We start from the raw sequence: 17255 nt of genomic DNA, 5'->3' as shown, positions 1-17255 counted from the left end.
AGCAGCAATATTTTATAATTTATTGTTGTAATACAAATATATTATTACAAATTTGATTAAACAGCGCACTACATTGTTGTAAAATCCCGCACCGCCACTTACAACCTGCGCCTACCCAAGGCGCGCGCGGAGCGTAATTTGGCGCGAAATTCGCGGTCATTCGCGCGCGCAAATAGACTGCGATTGTGCGTGCCCCGTCGCCTTGAGAGTGGTCGCCCGACGGCGTGTTCCGCCGTCCCGCATCATCATGTCGTGCGCACCGTTCGCGGCAATGATGTCTTCGCCTTGCAGTCCACCGATCAGGGATCAGGCGTTTTTTCCGTGGAATTGGCATGAAGTCGCCGAAACCGTCGACCTCAAGAGCCCGCGCGCCGGCAGCGCGGCTGGCGCCGGAGGGAGGCCCGCGTCGCCGGACACGTCGACGACTCCGCACAGCACCGACGGGCAGCGGCGTGGACGCCCGAGGCTGGACGCGATCACGTCTTTGATCCGAGAAGGGTCGTCATCGCCCAGCAGCATAAAGTGCAAAGTCTGCAATCGTGTCTTCCCGCGCGAGAAGTCACTCCAGGCGCACATGCGGACACACACGGGTGAGCAACGTGCGGCACTTTCACCACATATGCGCTCACGCGCTTCCGTGATGAAGCAGTGCACATCTGCGTATCCGTTCTGCATTCTCAATAATTTGTTTTAACCCCTTGCTGTAAAAATGAAGGCTATTATAGAGCAATTGACATACTTGGTCACATGGGTCGCAGAGGGACGTGCCCCTTGCTTTGTAGCGGGCGGGCGGCAAATAAGTGCAAGAGAACTCACTAAAGGCGTTACCGCGGATAGTGGATGTATCACTCTTCTCATTTGTTAGCTTCGTGATAGACCTCTCGCGACTTTGTTCCATGGGGGCAATTGGCGGGACAATTAACCGACTCAGTATCTGAAACAAAACTCCTCGGTCGATTTTTGCATCGAACTGTGTCCTCATCTGAAGTAGACACGTCGAATCGCACCTCATTGCATGCTTTCGCGCGTTCTTATGGTTGAAATCGAATTTTCTGCCGCTCCCTGCGCCTTCAAATGATCCGTGCTCGCTTTGTGTATAGGGCCACGTTTTGTTGGCCCTTTAACAGGCGCCACACGCGGCCCACCACAGGCATATCGCACGACTGGGGAAAAAAAGCGCGCTTTAACCCCCCCCCCCCCCCCCCCCTCCTCGCGACAAAGGACAGGAATTTGGTCTCTTATTTTGTGCTTGTACTGTCGTCTTTTGTTTTTTTCGCGCACAATGCAAGAGTGATGCAAAAGCGTTTCATTCGCAAAGTGGCCGCTGTTTACGCGCGCTTTGTTTTCTTTTTCGCGGGAAAACTTCGCGCTCCTTTCTGAGATGTAGAGTTGCAACGCGGGCTGTATTTCGGCATTTAGAGGATATGTGCATTTTAAGTTCCGTATATCTGCTTGTTTTTGTTCATTTGGTTGCCCGCTTTTAATGCCATGATGCAAAACGTCCAGCGAGGGCTAGCTTTCTTGTTTCATATCACGGAGTTATAAGCTGTTGAGAAATTTATAATCCTTGCCAATACGTGTTTGCTCCTTTCTGGAATCTGTATGTATGTATGCATGCATTATTATTATTATTATCATCATCAATACGTACGTGTTTGCTCATTTCTTGAATCTATTTGTACTGCATTATAAAATTCGGGATACATTTAGCTGCTGCGATTCACCGATTCCATATGTGCAGATTTGATAAGGTGCTCGCGTTTTTGTCGGGCTTAAATCGTTACTTTTGTTCGTTTTTAGCTGTTGATATTACCAGAGTCCTTCAAAAGCATTGAAGGACTCTGATATTACTTTGTTTTCTCTTTTGTGGAGTCCCGCCGTAGTGGTGCAGTTAAAGAAAATAAATTAGGCAATAAAGGAAAAAAAAAAAATAGCCGTGGTGGTGCAGTGGTTAGAGCGGTCGACTACTTTGCCCAAGGATGCGGGATCGAATCCCGGCTGCGGCGTCCGTGTGCAGTGCGATGTCAGTGCACGGGAGCCCTCCACTAGGGCGTCTCGCATAGTCCGAGTCGCTCTGGGACGTTAAACCCCACAAATAAAATTAAATTCTTTTGTCGACTTCAAGTTCAAGTTTTTATCAAGGAAAGGAGGGGGCAGAACTAAAGGCTGTAAAAACAGCTTGATGGAGTCCTGGCCCCCTTACAAAGTTAGCAGAGTAGGAAACAGGAGAAAAAAAAATCAATTCACATGTTTATAGTTAAACACATTTATACAAATAAAAAGGGGTAAAACTATGCACTGTTACTTCTGTACAAACGAAGGAACATTATAAAATACAGCACAAAGATACAGGGAAACAAGTGGGAAAGCACTGCTGATACAGAAAACAATGGTGCACAAAGATGCAAAAAAACAAATTTATAACAACTCTCTTCGACAATAGAGGCTGTGTTTGCAAGTGAAATTATACAACTGCTATTTGATTTTATGTGATATTTATAAGTCAATATAAGTCTGTAATCAAATAACTGGAACATCGCAAGTAGATCATACTTCAAAAAAAGCTCTTTGGTGGGATGGAAATGGGTTACACTAGCGATATATCGAACGGTTCTTTTTTGTAATACATGTAGTTTTGATAAATTGGTTACTACTGTTGTACACCAAACTAGGCTACAGTACTGGAAAAGGGATAACACGAGAGCATTATATAATAACAGCTTGATTTTAGGAGGTAAAAGATATCTTATTCAAGCCATGACGGCAACAGCTCTTGACAATTTCGATTGAACATAGTCAATATGTTCATTCCAAGTCAGGTGGCTCGAAAATACCACTCCGAGTACTTTGACCGAATCTACAAGTTCAATTTGTTCGGTTCCTAGTCGTATGTTTATGCTACCTGATAAATGGGTTCCTTCCGGTGAGTGACATACAGCTTTTGTTTTGCTCATGTTAATTTTCAAGCAGTTTGCTTTGACTCAGCTGTCCAAGTCAATTACAGTGCTATTTGCTCGTTCTTCAATGTCGATTTCCGTGATCCCAGACAAGAAGACAGTGGTGTCATCTGCATAGGAGTTAAAAATTACGCCCTGTGTACAGTGTGCCATTTCATTAATATAAATTAGAAATAAAAGCGGCCTGAGTATGCTTCCCTGCGGAACGCCAGTGTAAATAGTTTGCAAAGAAGATGTAATGTTATTTATTTCTACATACTGCTTTCGATTTGTAAGGTACGACTTCAGTAGAGCGTGGGGTGTTCCGCGGACACCATATCTGTATAATTTTGAAAGAAGGATGTTATGATTTACCATGTCAAATGCTTTTGAAAAATCTATGCAGAATACCGGTAGCATCGATATTGGACGGTAGTTGGAGAACACGTTTCGGTCTCCAGATTTATGTACTGGAACCACTCGTGCAATTTGCATTGCCCTATAGACTTGCGTCTGCCAACTCTGTGATAGCCAGTAATATTGCGATGTGGCGGTTTAGCCTGACAGTGCGGGCCCCCTTTCATGTCCAGTCTGCTGTCTGTGCGAAAATTTCCAAACACTATAACGAGCAACCAACTCTTCTAAAATGGAACACTGCTGTACAACACCGCAGAATAACGAGTAAATGACACATTAGAGATGACAGAAGTCCTGGAATGGAAATTTGCCCTTTTTTTTGTTGTTGTTGCTTGTCTTTTAGTAGATTTTGGGGCAAGTCTTTGAGGAAGAGGGTTGTTACTTTCATAACGCATTGATTTTGTACCATGCTTGTGGGAAGCACATTGTTTGCTATTGCTATTTCTGGTTCACCACCAGAGGAGGATCAGTGGAAGCCCTACTTTTATGACATCACATGCTGTTTTGTTTCGTATGGAGGCAAGTGTTTTTGATATCTGTAAACTCTGCACGAAAGCTGTTGTGTTAATTCACCCTTCATGGGAAACTCCAGCATTATTAAGGTCACACATTCGTATTTGGCTTTTGCTTGCAAAGCTTTATTTATGGCTTGGCTTCCCTTGGGTGCAGGTGAGAAGCCATACCTCTGCGACTTCCCTGGCTGCAGCAGAGCATTTGCACAGAGTGGTCAGCTCAAGACCCACCAGCGTCTGCACACGGGCGAGAAGCCCTTTATCTGCTCTGAACCTGGTGAGTTTTAGCAGCTGATAAAGATCTCTTCCGTAAGATGCTCACTGTCAGCTTTCTCCATAATTAAATCCATGGCTCTTTGTTATGTTGATGCTTGCACGGGAGCAGATGATGCATTTTTCCCATTAGGTTCACGACGCCAAGACAAAGTCCTCTGTGGTTGCTGCTTCGAAGTGCACACTCTTGAAGATCTGCTTGAAAAAAAAAAATAACCATCTTGATGGTTATTGCAGGGAACTCAAGGTTCAAAAATGTATATGCAATAATTAATGACTTAAAAACGTTAGGGGGCACTTGAGCTTCACTTTCAGAGTAGACGCAAAGCACCTTTAACACCGCCTTTTCATTGCAGAAAATTGTTTTCATATTTTCTTGTTTAAGTCATTTCAATTTTAAAACTATTGTTACTGTAACATCAGTACACATCCCAAACACTTATTAATTAGTCATGCGCACCACAATCCATTACTAGGTGTCCCTATAACACTCTTGGTACCAAAAACCCTTCGTGGCCTATGCGTTGCATGCCCTTCTGGCCTGCGTTTGAACCCCAGCGGCGACAAATTTATTTCGTTAAATATATTTCGTAGCTTTATTTTGAATGTGAGGTGTTTGAAATTCCTGCACGAGATCATGTAGTTGTGAGGTCGTAATCCTTGCAACTAATCAGGATTTTCTGCGCTAATATTTACGACACGCTGGTGCCAACAACTACTACTACGATGCAGACAGCTTTCTGCCTGAACGAGCTGTATGCACTTCGAATAATATATACATACGTTTCCAGTATGTAATATACAAAATACAAGAAACACACCAACATAGAGTCGCCCGACATAAAAAAAAAATTGTGGGGTCTGCAATACACAACACATGCTCCGATTAAGATTACTCTTCCAAAAATAGTGATCAAGAGCATTCACAGATATTGCAAACAGTGGAACTATTTATGTCGCAGATCTACTGCATTCAGGAAAAAAAGATGTTTGATACATGCAGAAACAAACTCTCGCAGTCGTTCAAGCAGGCATTTTTGTCAAGTCTTGTTAATTTTCATTTGTTCATGAATTGAAATAATGTTCCTAACTCTTGATCACAGGCACTTAATGTCTTTGTTGAGTGTGTCCTGTGTTTAGAAGAAGTAAATCATACTATATACCTTGTCTATTTTAGCTAGAAGTACTTTTTCTAATACCAGACACATATACGCTGGTGAAGGTTATAGTACAACAATTTCACATATTTTAATGCCCTCTTGAGAAACTCGTTCTCTTATGTGCCACTTCACTCAGTGTGGTGATGTGAACTTAAGTCGTGAGAAATAGAAGCCCCATGGTACTTGAGAGTACTAACATTAACCAAGTTGCGACTTTCAGTATATTGCAGAATGCATGTTTTTCTTATTAATAATGTATAGAAACATGGTAGTGAAATCTAAGAGCATTAACTATGGAGATAGTTGGTTGTCAGGTATAATGACCCTTATTCAGTGCAACACACACACCAGAAAGAGGACACCACTGGCGCTTTCATGTCCTCTGATTGGTTTACACATCCCATTTTCCACACTAAACTTCAAATGCGTGGCAGTTTTAGTTAATCCAAAGTTGTTCTTATACAAGCCACACAAATTAAGTAATAGGGAGTTTTACTAAGCCATAACATTGGCCCCAGCACAAACCATTGTGGTACACGAAAATGTACATCATATTATATGTCCAAATACCTCTGAGAGTCTGAATATAGGAACGTGCGTACAAGCTTTTAATTTGTTTTATTTTCTGGTTGGCAAAATCTGCACTTATAGTGGAGGTAGCTTCCTTCGTTAGAGTGGGGTAGTCGGTTTATACAGACTAACTTCACTTCACCGTCACTGTCGCTTTGGCCTTTTCACAGTTCTGCATGGCCATCTGAACAGTAGGACTGCAAGCGTGGAAAAGGGTGACGAAAGATTGAAGTGCATTTCGGGAGCACTTTTAACTCGTGATTGGCAGTTTGCTGGTACCGGCTATCATAATAATTAACATATTAACATAATAACATATGAGCCATTATTTTCTCTCTTCTGTTCAACTGTGTGGCCAGACTGTGGGGGCTAACGCATAAACCCTTAATCCAAGTGTGTTATGTGTCACTCAAAAATGGGCAGCAAGGTAGCAGTGTAGGGTAGAGTACTAAGCTATTGCACCATGTCCTAATTGAAATGGGGCGGGTGCCCAAGGATGGTAAATATTTTGTGTTAGGTGGCAAGCTGTCCAGTAACAGATCTGATGAAAAGTCTAGTCAAACAAGGTTCAATATCTGAGTTGCCTAGTTACGTTTCTAATGCATCTTGAGGCTACGTAATTCATACTGTAGTTTCACTTAACTCAAACTAGTATTTGCCTGGCCGCAATGCTCTCTTCAAGCAAAGGGGCGGTGGCCGAGTTTGGGTATGCAAGATTAGCGGTACCGTGTCAGGTGAAAACTTGATGATCATATCTCAACACAGCTAGTGATTGTTTGAGTCATCATCATTAGCCGGACTATACCCACTGCAGGACGAAGGCCTCTCCCATTTTCGTCCAATTAACCCAGTCCTGTGCTAGTTGCATCCACTTGACCCCTGCGGATTTCTTTATCTCATCCACCCAGCTAACTTTCTGTCGCCCCCTACTACGCTTTCCTTCCCTTGGAATCCAATTGGTTACTCTCAGAGACCATCCGTTATCCTCACTTCGAACTAAATGTCCTGCCCATGCCCATTTCTTCCTTTTGATTTTGACTAGAATGTCAATAACTTGAATTATTTCTCTGACCCACTCTACACGCTTCCTATTTATTTAATTAATTTATTTATTTATATACCCTAAAGGCCCGGTGCTGGGCATTACATAGGGGGGGATGTTTCAAACAAAGCAACAGCCAATTACAAATAGAACGCGTAGACCTGGCAGCGTTCAGTAAACATTTGGGCTTAAAAGCAAACTCAAGAACTTGGCAAACAAAAAAGCAAAGCAAGCTTGGTTACAGTTCAGCATAGCACAAGGAATAACGAAACTTAAAAGCAGAAAGGCACAGGAAAAAGTATAAAAGCATCAACAGCACATACAGTAATCAAGCACTCTGTGACGCATTTTCTGAGCTTAAAAATGTTAGTAAGGCCGTTTGAAAAGATGATAGCTCGGTGTGACTGACGATGCTAGATGGCAATGCATTCCATTCATTTATTGCTAATACGAGCGGTGACTTCTGATATATTAATGTGCGAGCGAAAATCGGGCGGACTTTGTGCGCATGGTCAAGGCGAGCTGAGCAATGAGCAACCATTACACCTACCATTTTCTTTGTTTGATTGTTTGAGTATCCCTCCCCAAACCTAAATTGTGAAGCACGGTATGACCTGTGGAGCACCCGCAGTTTCGTTTTCTTTACTTCCCTACCAGCCCCTAGTGAGACTCTACTAGCCCAGGAGCATGGTATCACTTGACTTTATCTTTACACTGTATTTTGCCATTCTAGCCCCAATCTGCATTCTCTTTAAATCCATTTGTGTAGTTATTCCATTCCTTCAAAGTGCCAAAACTGCACCTTCATCGCGAGCTGTTTGCTGCTTTTGTGGTGAAGCCTGCTTACTGATGCTGCCATTTTGCAGAGGCTACTCCATTACCATGTCATGCCATGAAAGTGGCTGCTTTAAACCATACCATTTTGAAGCTGTTTACACTCCCGACAGTGTGCAAGAGCAAAGGATTAATGAAAATGCGGAAAATTGTTACCAAAAAGATTTCACTGAAAAGCAGATGAGCATTGTCAATTTTTGCATCAATTAAATCTTTGCTACATAAGACTATTTCTGGCAGTGGTTTTAGGGTCCTTCCCCTAATTTGACTAGTGGGCAATAGGAACATTTCTCTTAGTTTTTTTTTTTTTTTTTTTTTTTCCCACTTTTCTGTGACAATTGCTTCGAGTTGCCTCTTTTCTTTCTTTTTTTCCAGCTTTCCAGAGCCCTTGTCTGCTCTCTTAAAATGCTTTCCTTGTTGCTCGCTGAACAAGGCTCTTTATCTGGGCTCTGTATTTATCTCCAGCTTGTGCATTTTGTTTAGGTAGGTTTCTAGTGGTGTGAAAACAGCATTCGAATGTCACGTGTCACGTTTCTGTCAATCCAAGCTTCTGTTTTGGTTTACCAGCAAATCAGCTGTTTCCATAGCTCAAAATGTGCCTTTTCTTCTTTTTCTTACTTTAAGCTGTCTACTGTAGTCTTCATAAAAGGCCTTCTGTGGAACAAAAAACAAACATTCTAACTTGGTTATTCACTCTGCGTTGATTTTCTTGCCCACTTTGTGGCTGCATCTTGAGAACAGTGTTTGATCATAAGCACTTTCAGCTATTAAGTGCATCCTAACGTCTCGCGGGAAAAAAAATAAAAAAAATTCTACCACCCAGATGCAACTTGAGAAAGTACATGCAAGATCAAAACAACAAACATTAAAAATATGCTTTTTTTTTTTTTTTAACAGCAATTCTATCCCCGCGTCCCACCTTAAGTCAGCGTAGCAAAAGAGCTGATAACTCGGCATAGGGCCTCCCAGCTGTCTCTGCGTTGTACCACGTTGCTATGCGGAAGCACCCTTGGCACGCATTAACAGGTTTGCACGTGGTGGTGTGTCTCGCATGGCTGGAATGCATTTTTTTTTCTTCTCTTTTCTGCAGGGTGCAACCAGCGGTACACGCACTCGAACCGCCGGTGCAGCCGGCACCCATTAGTGGCGCTGCGTCGGGATGATGCCACCACTGCCGTGACAAAAGTTGGCGAGGACGGGAGCGAGGTCAACTCTGAAAACCAGAGTGAGGCTGTGGCACTGTGGCTGAAAAAGTGAGTGGTGCACAGTTGAGTGGTGTTTGCAGTTGTCATCTGTCATGAAGGGGTCGCGGAAACATACTAGTGGCTGGTTTCTGTTTCTGTCCCTTGTGGCTGGTTCTGTGTTAATGCACATGGAGTGCGCATGTTAGCTGGCCTGTTTGCATCTTGGGAATCAAGTGCAGTTCTATGAGGCAACTATAGAAAGGCAGTCAGAAACACAGAGCAATGGCCCATAACTGTCCAGTCACTGGTGGGCATTTTGTGTGGTACTTTGGGTCTGCTCATGCTCCACTTGCATCGTGCCAGGTCTGAATTGGTATGGTAACTCAAATGGCAGCCGCTTGGTCGTGAGTGGGCATCGTAAAGGCCTAATTTTATAACAAATTACGAACAGTTGGTTGGTTATAATTATCAACGGGGTGGTGGCAAAAGGAAGGCAGGTAAGGAGAATAAATTTGGAAATCTGCTTGGTAAGGCATCGTAAGCAAGACCGGGGCTTCTGATGATGATTTATGTACAATATTTATGATTGCCATTATTGCGCAGAATGATTTCACTACGTATGCAGCATCGTGGTGAAACCAGGTTCGACTGATCATGTGAGGTGCCATCTGTAGCCAATTAATTCAGGAAAAGAACTCGTGTAATATCTGTGTAAATATGGTAAGGTTTGGTTTTGGTCACCATCACAGCAGCAGCCTTGCCTGTTCCTATGCCTTACTTGGGGTGTACCTCCAAAGCACTACTGTCCGCATTCTGTACCCATGCTTAGAGGATGCAGTGTTGCTCAAGGTTTGCTATGTGCTGTAGTAAGTGTCAGGCACGATAGCTTCATCCTGTGCTCATTGGCAGCCTCAAGTCCTATTCTTCGGAGTCAGTGGGATCCAGGAAATGGGCCAAATAATCGAACAGTATGAAAAATTCATGAACTTGAAAACAAATAAAATTTCTACGAAAGATCGGCTTTACAATCATCAGCTTTGCCGCTGCCCATGTTTGTTTATATGCTTATAACAGGGAGTTATGGCATAGCACAATCTGCTACCGTGATCTGTTTCTGCATGTGCTAGCATGATTCGATTGTGCAGGCACAGCCGCCAGCGCTCACACTCTGATTGGTCCTAACGCAGCAGGCATGTGCGCCGCCAGGAAGCATATAAATCCGTCGAGGCAATCTGCACATGTTCAGTGGCACCCTATAGAAGCTGATTGCGGTAAGCAATAACCAATAGAGCTCTCCAGGAATGACTCTATTTAAGTCCGAAATGTCTCCTCTCGCGTCCGCGAAGAACCGGTTCTTGCAGCTATGCCCACTCAAGTCGAGTTTTCAGCTGAAAAATGGATCTCCACAGTAATCACACTTTGGGACTTTACGGAATCCGAAATATTGGTTGTGAAAACGTACATGTTCCAACTGGGTGAGTGACAGTTCCTGGATGAAGTCCAAAATATTGCGAAAGTCCAAATTATTCAGTCTGCTATTGTAATGGCATTCCGTGTGCAATCCATGTTTCATTGTACACATTGACTTTCATGCATCTTGACTAAAATTTTCGGCAAGAAAAACCCTTAGGAAATTTTGGCTATAAACATGTCTCTGGTAGAGCAAACGGGAAAGGGAAAGGAGACTTGCCTGGAAGTAACATGGCGGCTCTTATTTAAGGGGAGATGCTCCTCGAAGATACTTTTTTCTTAATATTCAACCTATGATTATGAAACTTATATCATTGATAAGGACTTTAATGCAGATTCCAAATATGGTCTTAGTTTTTATGTAGCATGCATAGTTTTTGTGTAATAGAGTCTTCAAAAGTAAAATATAGGGCTTTTTGTGCACACTTTTTTGAGGATTAAATTTATGTTTAGAGTAGCTTGCAATAGCTCATTTTGCATCTTAGGTTTAGTAGTATGAGCAAAACTACTTGAAATTTGATTACAATATCCTGTATTTGCAAAAATATTCACTAACATCAAAAGTGTACATTCTGGGTGCTGCTAGTCAACATTTTGAATTTTTGCCAAAAAATGTAGAAGAGATATTGACAATCCAGATAGATATGCCCATTCTGCATACTTTGAAGAAGCTGTGTGCAAAATTTTATCCAAATCTGAGAATTCTACGCACTTGAAAGTTTGTGCACAAAATGTAAAAAATGCTGAAAATTAGAATTGGAGAAAAACGCATCTGAAAGTTTGAAACATCTGCATTCTTGAAAAACATGACACAAGCACATGAAATTTATTCACAAAATACAAAAATAAAAAATACAAAAATACGAAACTGCAGGAGATGCTGTCAGAGAGAAGAAGGCTTACTCTTCCTCTCCAAGCAGACGGCAATGGCGGGCGCTCCCGCGTTCTCGAGAGGCAGACGCGCGAAAGTTGACGATGTGCGCGAAAAATTGCAGTTTCTCGAGTCACCTTGGCTCAATAAAATGGATTTTTTATTAACTTCGCGTTCGAATTTTGCCTTGATTTTTGGTGGGATTGTAGCTGAATGCCCAAAGATAATTTTGCAGTAAAAAAACGAAAATTGAAAAATGTCGCGAAAAACTCGCTTTTTCGACGTGCATCTCCCCTTAAAATGCCTTTCTGTGTATTGTTTTTCAAATATGTGTTATGCATCTGACCTTTCAAGGCTGTTTCAAGCGCTGTGAAACATTGTTGATTCGAAGTCACTGCGACCTCGATAAATATTTGAATTAACCAAATTTTCAGTGAACTGAAAGAAGCAAGAAAATCTGGCCCATGCAAAAAGTTATAGTATTGAGAGAACACGCTGTGCATAACCCTCACTTTGTTTTGTAGTTTCCTATGCAATGGCACCGCAGCCCAAGTGAAACTTAAAGCAGTATATTATCAGCACATTACAGTGCCCCCACTAGATGCTGCGACCAGGCTGGAGAGCAGTGAAGTAAACACACTGCTTCCTTCAGCCAGAGTGTGCCTTGAAAGAGTGCGAGAACACGTAACCTTTAAACTAGCATCCACGGCTGCTTTGCAATGAAGCACATTTCTCCAGGCATATGCTGAGAGTTCGAGGCGGGGGCACTACAGCATACAAGCATTGGTATCGCTTCAGAGGTTTGTGGCGAAATTGTGATCACGCATTCCCGTATAGCTCACCGAACCTTCAAATTAACCAGGTGGGTGCAGGCCGCTGCTTCCATTTACCTGGGCAATATTACATTGGAATTTACAGGACTGCACGAATTGTTCAAATCATCTGGGATTTCGAATTATCAACATTTTACTGTATCCGCCCAAGCTATTCATGTGTCCTACAGTAGTGTGTGATGCCTCACCTGCGAAGCCCTGAGGCATGCAAATAAAGTGCAGCCGTCTTATCGTTGCACACTCTTTCTTCCTTGCAGCCACCTGAAGCAGCAGCAGCAGAGCCCCAGTGGAGAGTCGGACATCCCCAAAGCTCGCCAGCTCAAGCGAGAACTCGATGCCCAAGCTCGGATTGACTGTGAGGAACTGCTGCAGAAAAAAAAAAAGCAGCCTGCGTCCACGCACCAGGACATAATTGGTGCGCTGGCACTGATTGAACTGCACCAGGGAGCCCCATCGTCTCCCCCAATGAAGAGGGTAAAGGCTATGCCCTCTTGTGCTGTCTACCCTACCGAGAGTGACGATCGGCCGCTCGACCTCCGCATGTCGCGGTACTGCACCTATGACAGCTAGTCAATCGTGGTTAAAGGGAGGAGAGAGAGAGCTTCTAAACTGCCCTTTAGCCTGCAACACGGAGTTTCAAGTGAGAACACCAGGGGGAAATGTAGTGCTGCTGTCTGCAGGAGCGGCCACTGTAATATATCATCATCATCATCAGCCTGACTATACACACTGCAGGGCGAAGGCCTCTCCCATATTTCTCCAATTAACCCGATGTACATGAATATTCTACTGTACATGAAATGATGGCAATGTTATAGTAATTAATATCTTTTAATATCAGTTTTTTCCCTATAATTTCCAGTCAACACAGTGATTTCAAATGCAGGGCATCTTATTGCTTTCAAGCTTTTACTGTCTATGCATCAATCTTCCAACTGCTTTTCACTAATGCCTGCTGTGGGTTCATGTTCATTTACATTACCTCTGGCGTTCCTATTGCGAAACTGTACGATCTGCAGTACATTTCACTTTTGTGATCTCATTGTATTTTGGGCCAAAGTGGCTGTCTCATTTTGCTGGCTGCTTCAACTCATTCGTGCAACATCTATTTCATTGAAAGGGTGCATCTTACAGTGGGAGAGGCCTCAGTAGTCAAGCACTCTCAGCACTGTGTAATATATAGATGGGAGGTGGAATTGCATTAATACGTCTTGCAGGAAAGTAGGGATGACCGAGACAGTTGAGTGACTTATGGTGGGAATCAGGCCGCTAGGGTAGATATCAGGTCTAAATGACATGATATAGCGATATGAAAGAGCACTGAACAAGGTTAGAGGAGTGGGAAAGCCTCAGTTCGCAAGTCAAGCCAATCCACTTGTCGAAGCATTGGCTCGACTTGCGAACTGAGGCTCCCTCCTCCTCCTCCTCTAACCTTGTTCAGAGCTCTTTCATACTGTGTAGCCATCTTCTTTCTCTCGTTCTATCCAGGATATAGTGATGATGCACAAAGAACTGTGTTCAGCATGTCCATGCAAGAAAGCAGCCGTTGGCTGCACCAAACTGTCATGGCAAATGGATAGAGCAGTCCTACAGGTTGGCCAAGGCCTGTACTGCTTGCATACGTTCTGTTATATATATTGTCCTCTTTTGTTGTTTTAGTCTCACGCTTGTGGAGGGATTCACTGCAGATCTCTTCGTTATTTTTTGCTCAATGCTTAAAGCTACTGCCGGCTCGAAGGGACGCTAGGCATAAAATCCCATTTTCACCCCCAGTAAAACCTAAAGTTCCACAGAACTTCGCAACCACCCGTTGGGTAGTAATGGTAGTAATGCGTAGCTGAAACTAATAATGTTGACGCCACTTCAGTGTTCTGGTGAAAAGCAGTGGCAGCTATACCTGCATTTCGTTCTGCGGCTTTTCCCAACTTACAAAATTAATGAAAGTCACTAGAGTGAGCTAAGTGATTGGTAGAGGCTAGTTTCCCTCTCGAACTGTTGCAGTGGCAGAGCAAACTGTTGCTGCCTGTCACAATGTATAGTTCCTCATGTTTCTGCTTGCAAATAGTGTTGTCATGGCAAGGCCATCCCCATTGGATTCACAACTCCAGTAAGGGTGGTAACGTGTTTTTTTTTTTCAGTAGTGTATCAAAATGACCTGCAAGGCTATTCTTGTGCTCAAATAAGCCTGAGTGGCAGTGCATTTTCCACACAGCCTCTCATAATTTTTTTTTTTTTTTTTTCATTGTACATAGCATCGTCATCATAGTTATATAGTATACAGACATATGATATAGCGATCTCAAGATCTTGAAGTGCGTTGTGCTGACTACTGATTATGTTCAGTGATGCCCTTTTTTGTACCGTGCTGTATGAAGCACAACCCGTCCAGTTTGTAAGTCACAGTGGGCAACAAATTTTATTGTTTCCAAGTTAATAAAAACAAAATGTCATTTTTGCCTCTGTGTTTGCGGTGCATGACAGAATCTCTTCACCAATGATCACAGACAACAGAATGTACGCCAAACACACTGCGTTGACACTTGCACTTACAGGAGCCTCTGCAGTTTTACACCTGACAAAAGTGGCGACTGTAAGAGTGTTTTGGAGGAGTTTACAAGCTGCACGGCGCAAAATGCTCCAGTAACACAACAAATATATTGCGGGGAGAGCAATGTGCAAGCGACGAGGTGCTTCACTGTACAATTGAACTCTGTGTACAGTTATAGATGCTTCACTCCTGTGATAGCTTTGACTTCAACACCAAGAAAAGCTGTAGCTGAATATGGATTTAAAGATCTCAATTTTCTTAAACCTTTGGGAACCACAAAGGTCTTCAAAAGGCACTCTCTTGAAGGCCTTTGGAAAAGATGCATGCGCTTGCTTCTGTCCTTTCCTCCCCCACACACATGCCAAAGCACATGGCCCCTGGAAATATGCCTACACCCATTTAACAAGGACAGCCCAATGAAAGACTAACCATAAGCAATTGCAGCGTTAGTCCGAAGTGGAAAAACAAACAAGAGGGGTGGAGACCTGTATGTATTCAGGGGAACCCACAAAAATGCTCCAAGAGGCCCAATTGGGGGAATCTTTCAAATTGTACATTGCTTGTCACAATTGAGCCTCAGTTTGATTTATGTCGAGTTGGTAGCTTCTCGATGAAAAACCATATCTGCATTAAAACGGGAGCCTCTGCACTATCAGTGTTACTGCAGAACCTGGACTGGTGCCTGGTAAAAAGGGCACCAGTTCAGGTTCAAGTCCTGTGCGGTTTGCCAGCATATGATGTCACTACAGTTTGCCACTGAGCTATCTGAAACAAAGGCAATGCGTAGGCGTCATGTGTGAACATCGGCTGCTGTGCCCACTGACAAGATGCTCATCACAACCAAGAAGATGCCATGGCTTCAGTATTACACTGGTTAGACTCGCAATTCTAAAATGCAAGCAGCAAAGTAACAGGTGTGCCACTGGTTGGATCAGTGCAGGAGTTCTGAGAAAACTCTCTCCTGGTGAGATAGTATACACCGAGACCTCAATAAAGCCACTGAGGCAGTTTTCAAAAGCGATACAAGCAATAGCAAGTTTTACCGCACATGCACAAAACAATACAAAATGTCACAAATATTTTGCAAACGTGTTGAAACACCAAGGTTTGTCAAATGAACACCAGAGGAACTGCGGGCAGGTTCTTAAAATTAAATTCAGGAAAAGAATTTCTTCATACTGATGACAAGGTTTATCAGTGTGAAAATGGCAGACACCGTGGTACACATTTGCTATTGCATGTTTTCAATAAATCGGGTATTTTTGCAGTGTGAGCGGTCTCAAATGACAAAATTACTAGTTGCAGCATGCTAGATGTGTACAGAGTGCCTGAAACAGTTAAAAACAGAGAATCCTTCATGATCAGTGTTATGCAGTCTGCATTTGGAAACTAGCAAAAACAAGGCAAAAAAAGCATTCAGCACAGCAGTTTTTCACAGGGCCTTGGAAGTCCTAGTGCTCTCATTGTTTGAGGAGTTGGCCTGTGTTTTAGAAAAAGTAAGACTGACACAATCATGTGTCTCCTAAAACCAACATTATGCAGCCACTGAGAGCTTCTACTTAAGCCATCGATTGCTCCCTCGAGCAATGTGGAATGCTGGACAATAGTTACAAAAAAGGAAATGAGGCTGTGATATGGAAGATAGAGAATGCCATGACACCGATACAAATGCAGTATATTTAATGAATTTACTTGCAAAAGTAGTGAAATTTGAGAAAAGCAAATCCAGTACCACAAAATTCACTGCACAGTCAAGCCACAAAAAGTTATCCCTTCTGTGATTCTCACAGAACTCCCAAAGGCTTAGGGGCATAACTGCCACTGAAGCACTGCCAACATAATCATGAGTCTCCAGATTATGGGAACTTGCTACACAATTATTAAATGTGCATCACAAGGATTGTGTGCAAATAAATAATTACAACCTCAGCAGTCCGAACTCGAAGGTGGCTGAAAAGTTAAATATGTAGTCTTCGAATTGAGGCAAGTCTTTGCCTTGATGGGAAGCTGAGGATTTCTCTTTTCAATGAGAACTGAATTGCCAAAGGAACAGCACTGAAACTTTTTCCTGCAGGTTGACAAACTCGCGATGTTGGCACCGAAAAGAATTCGAGGTTGTCACATGGAAGTCGGCAGCACAGTCAAACCAAGAAAACTGTGTCGGCACTTGTTTACTTGAGAACTCTCCCGTCATACGTATTTCTTGTTCAGCTTTCCACTAGCTTGGTAATGCTGCTTTTGCAGTCCAATCGGAATAGTTTTTTTTTTTTTATTTGAATATGGTCGTCGAATTTGTGCTCTGTGTTTACCTAGTGCATGCAGTGCTGATGAGACCAAAGCAATGATTCACAAAAAACAATCAAACTAGGCGAGCGTAAGTTAAAAGGACCTTACTGTTGACCATTTTCCACGCAGCTTATTAAACTCTCTTCCATAATTAACCCATATGCGCCTAGCATATATGATGCCAATTTTTGCTTTTGTGGAGCAAAACTTTGTGCCTACTAATGTGGGCCCAGAAGGCTCCAAGCTTCTCCTGTTCTAATGCTGCACTTTGTGCACTCAGCAAGCACCACCAGTCGCCTCGGGAAGCTGCAAACAGATT

General features: G+C 43.0%; 1 protein-coding gene across 1 annotated transcript; it reads left to right on the top strand.

Annotated features, from left to right (window-relative positions):
- The first annotated feature begins 127 nt into the window (after positions 1 to 127).
- LOC146180844 (zinc finger protein 367-like) lies at positions 128 to 14578 on the top strand. The gene is made up of 4 exons (XM_084576176.1): positions 128 to 590; positions 4023 to 4142; positions 8835 to 8997; positions 12360 to 14578. Exons 1-4 carry the CDS (start codon positions 248 to 250, stop codon positions 12670 to 12672), a joined length of 939 nt encoding a protein of 312 aa, XP_084432302.1. The 5' UTR covers positions 128 to 247; the 3' UTR covers positions 12673 to 14578.
- Positions 14579 to 17255: the final 2677 nt, after the last annotated feature.

The sequence above is a fragment of the Amblyomma maculatum genome, chromosome 8 (assembly GCF_055883805.1).
Source record: "Amblyomma maculatum isolate TAMU_Amacu chromosome 8, ASM5588380v1, whole genome shotgun sequence".
NCBI classification, from domain to species: Eukaryota; Metazoa; Arthropoda; class Arachnida; order Ixodida; family Ixodidae; genus Amblyomma; species Amblyomma maculatum.
The sequence above is the reverse complement of the archived record's forward strand: the minus strand, read 5'-3'. Positions and strand labels throughout refer to the sequence as shown.

Coding starts and splice junctions, on each gene's coding strand:
- LOC146180844 (XM_084576176.1), top strand. CDS start 248: ATGTCGTGCGCACCGTTCGCGGCAATGATGTCTTCGCCTTGCAGTCCA. Junction 4,143..8,834: donor CTTTATCTGCTCTGAACCTG/GTGAGTTTTAGC, acceptor TCTTTTCTGCAG/GGTGCAACCAGCGGTACACG. Junction 8,998..12,359: donor GTGGCACTGTGGCTGAAAAA/GTGAGTGGTGCA, acceptor TCTTCCTTGCAG/CCACCTGAAGCAGCAGCAGC.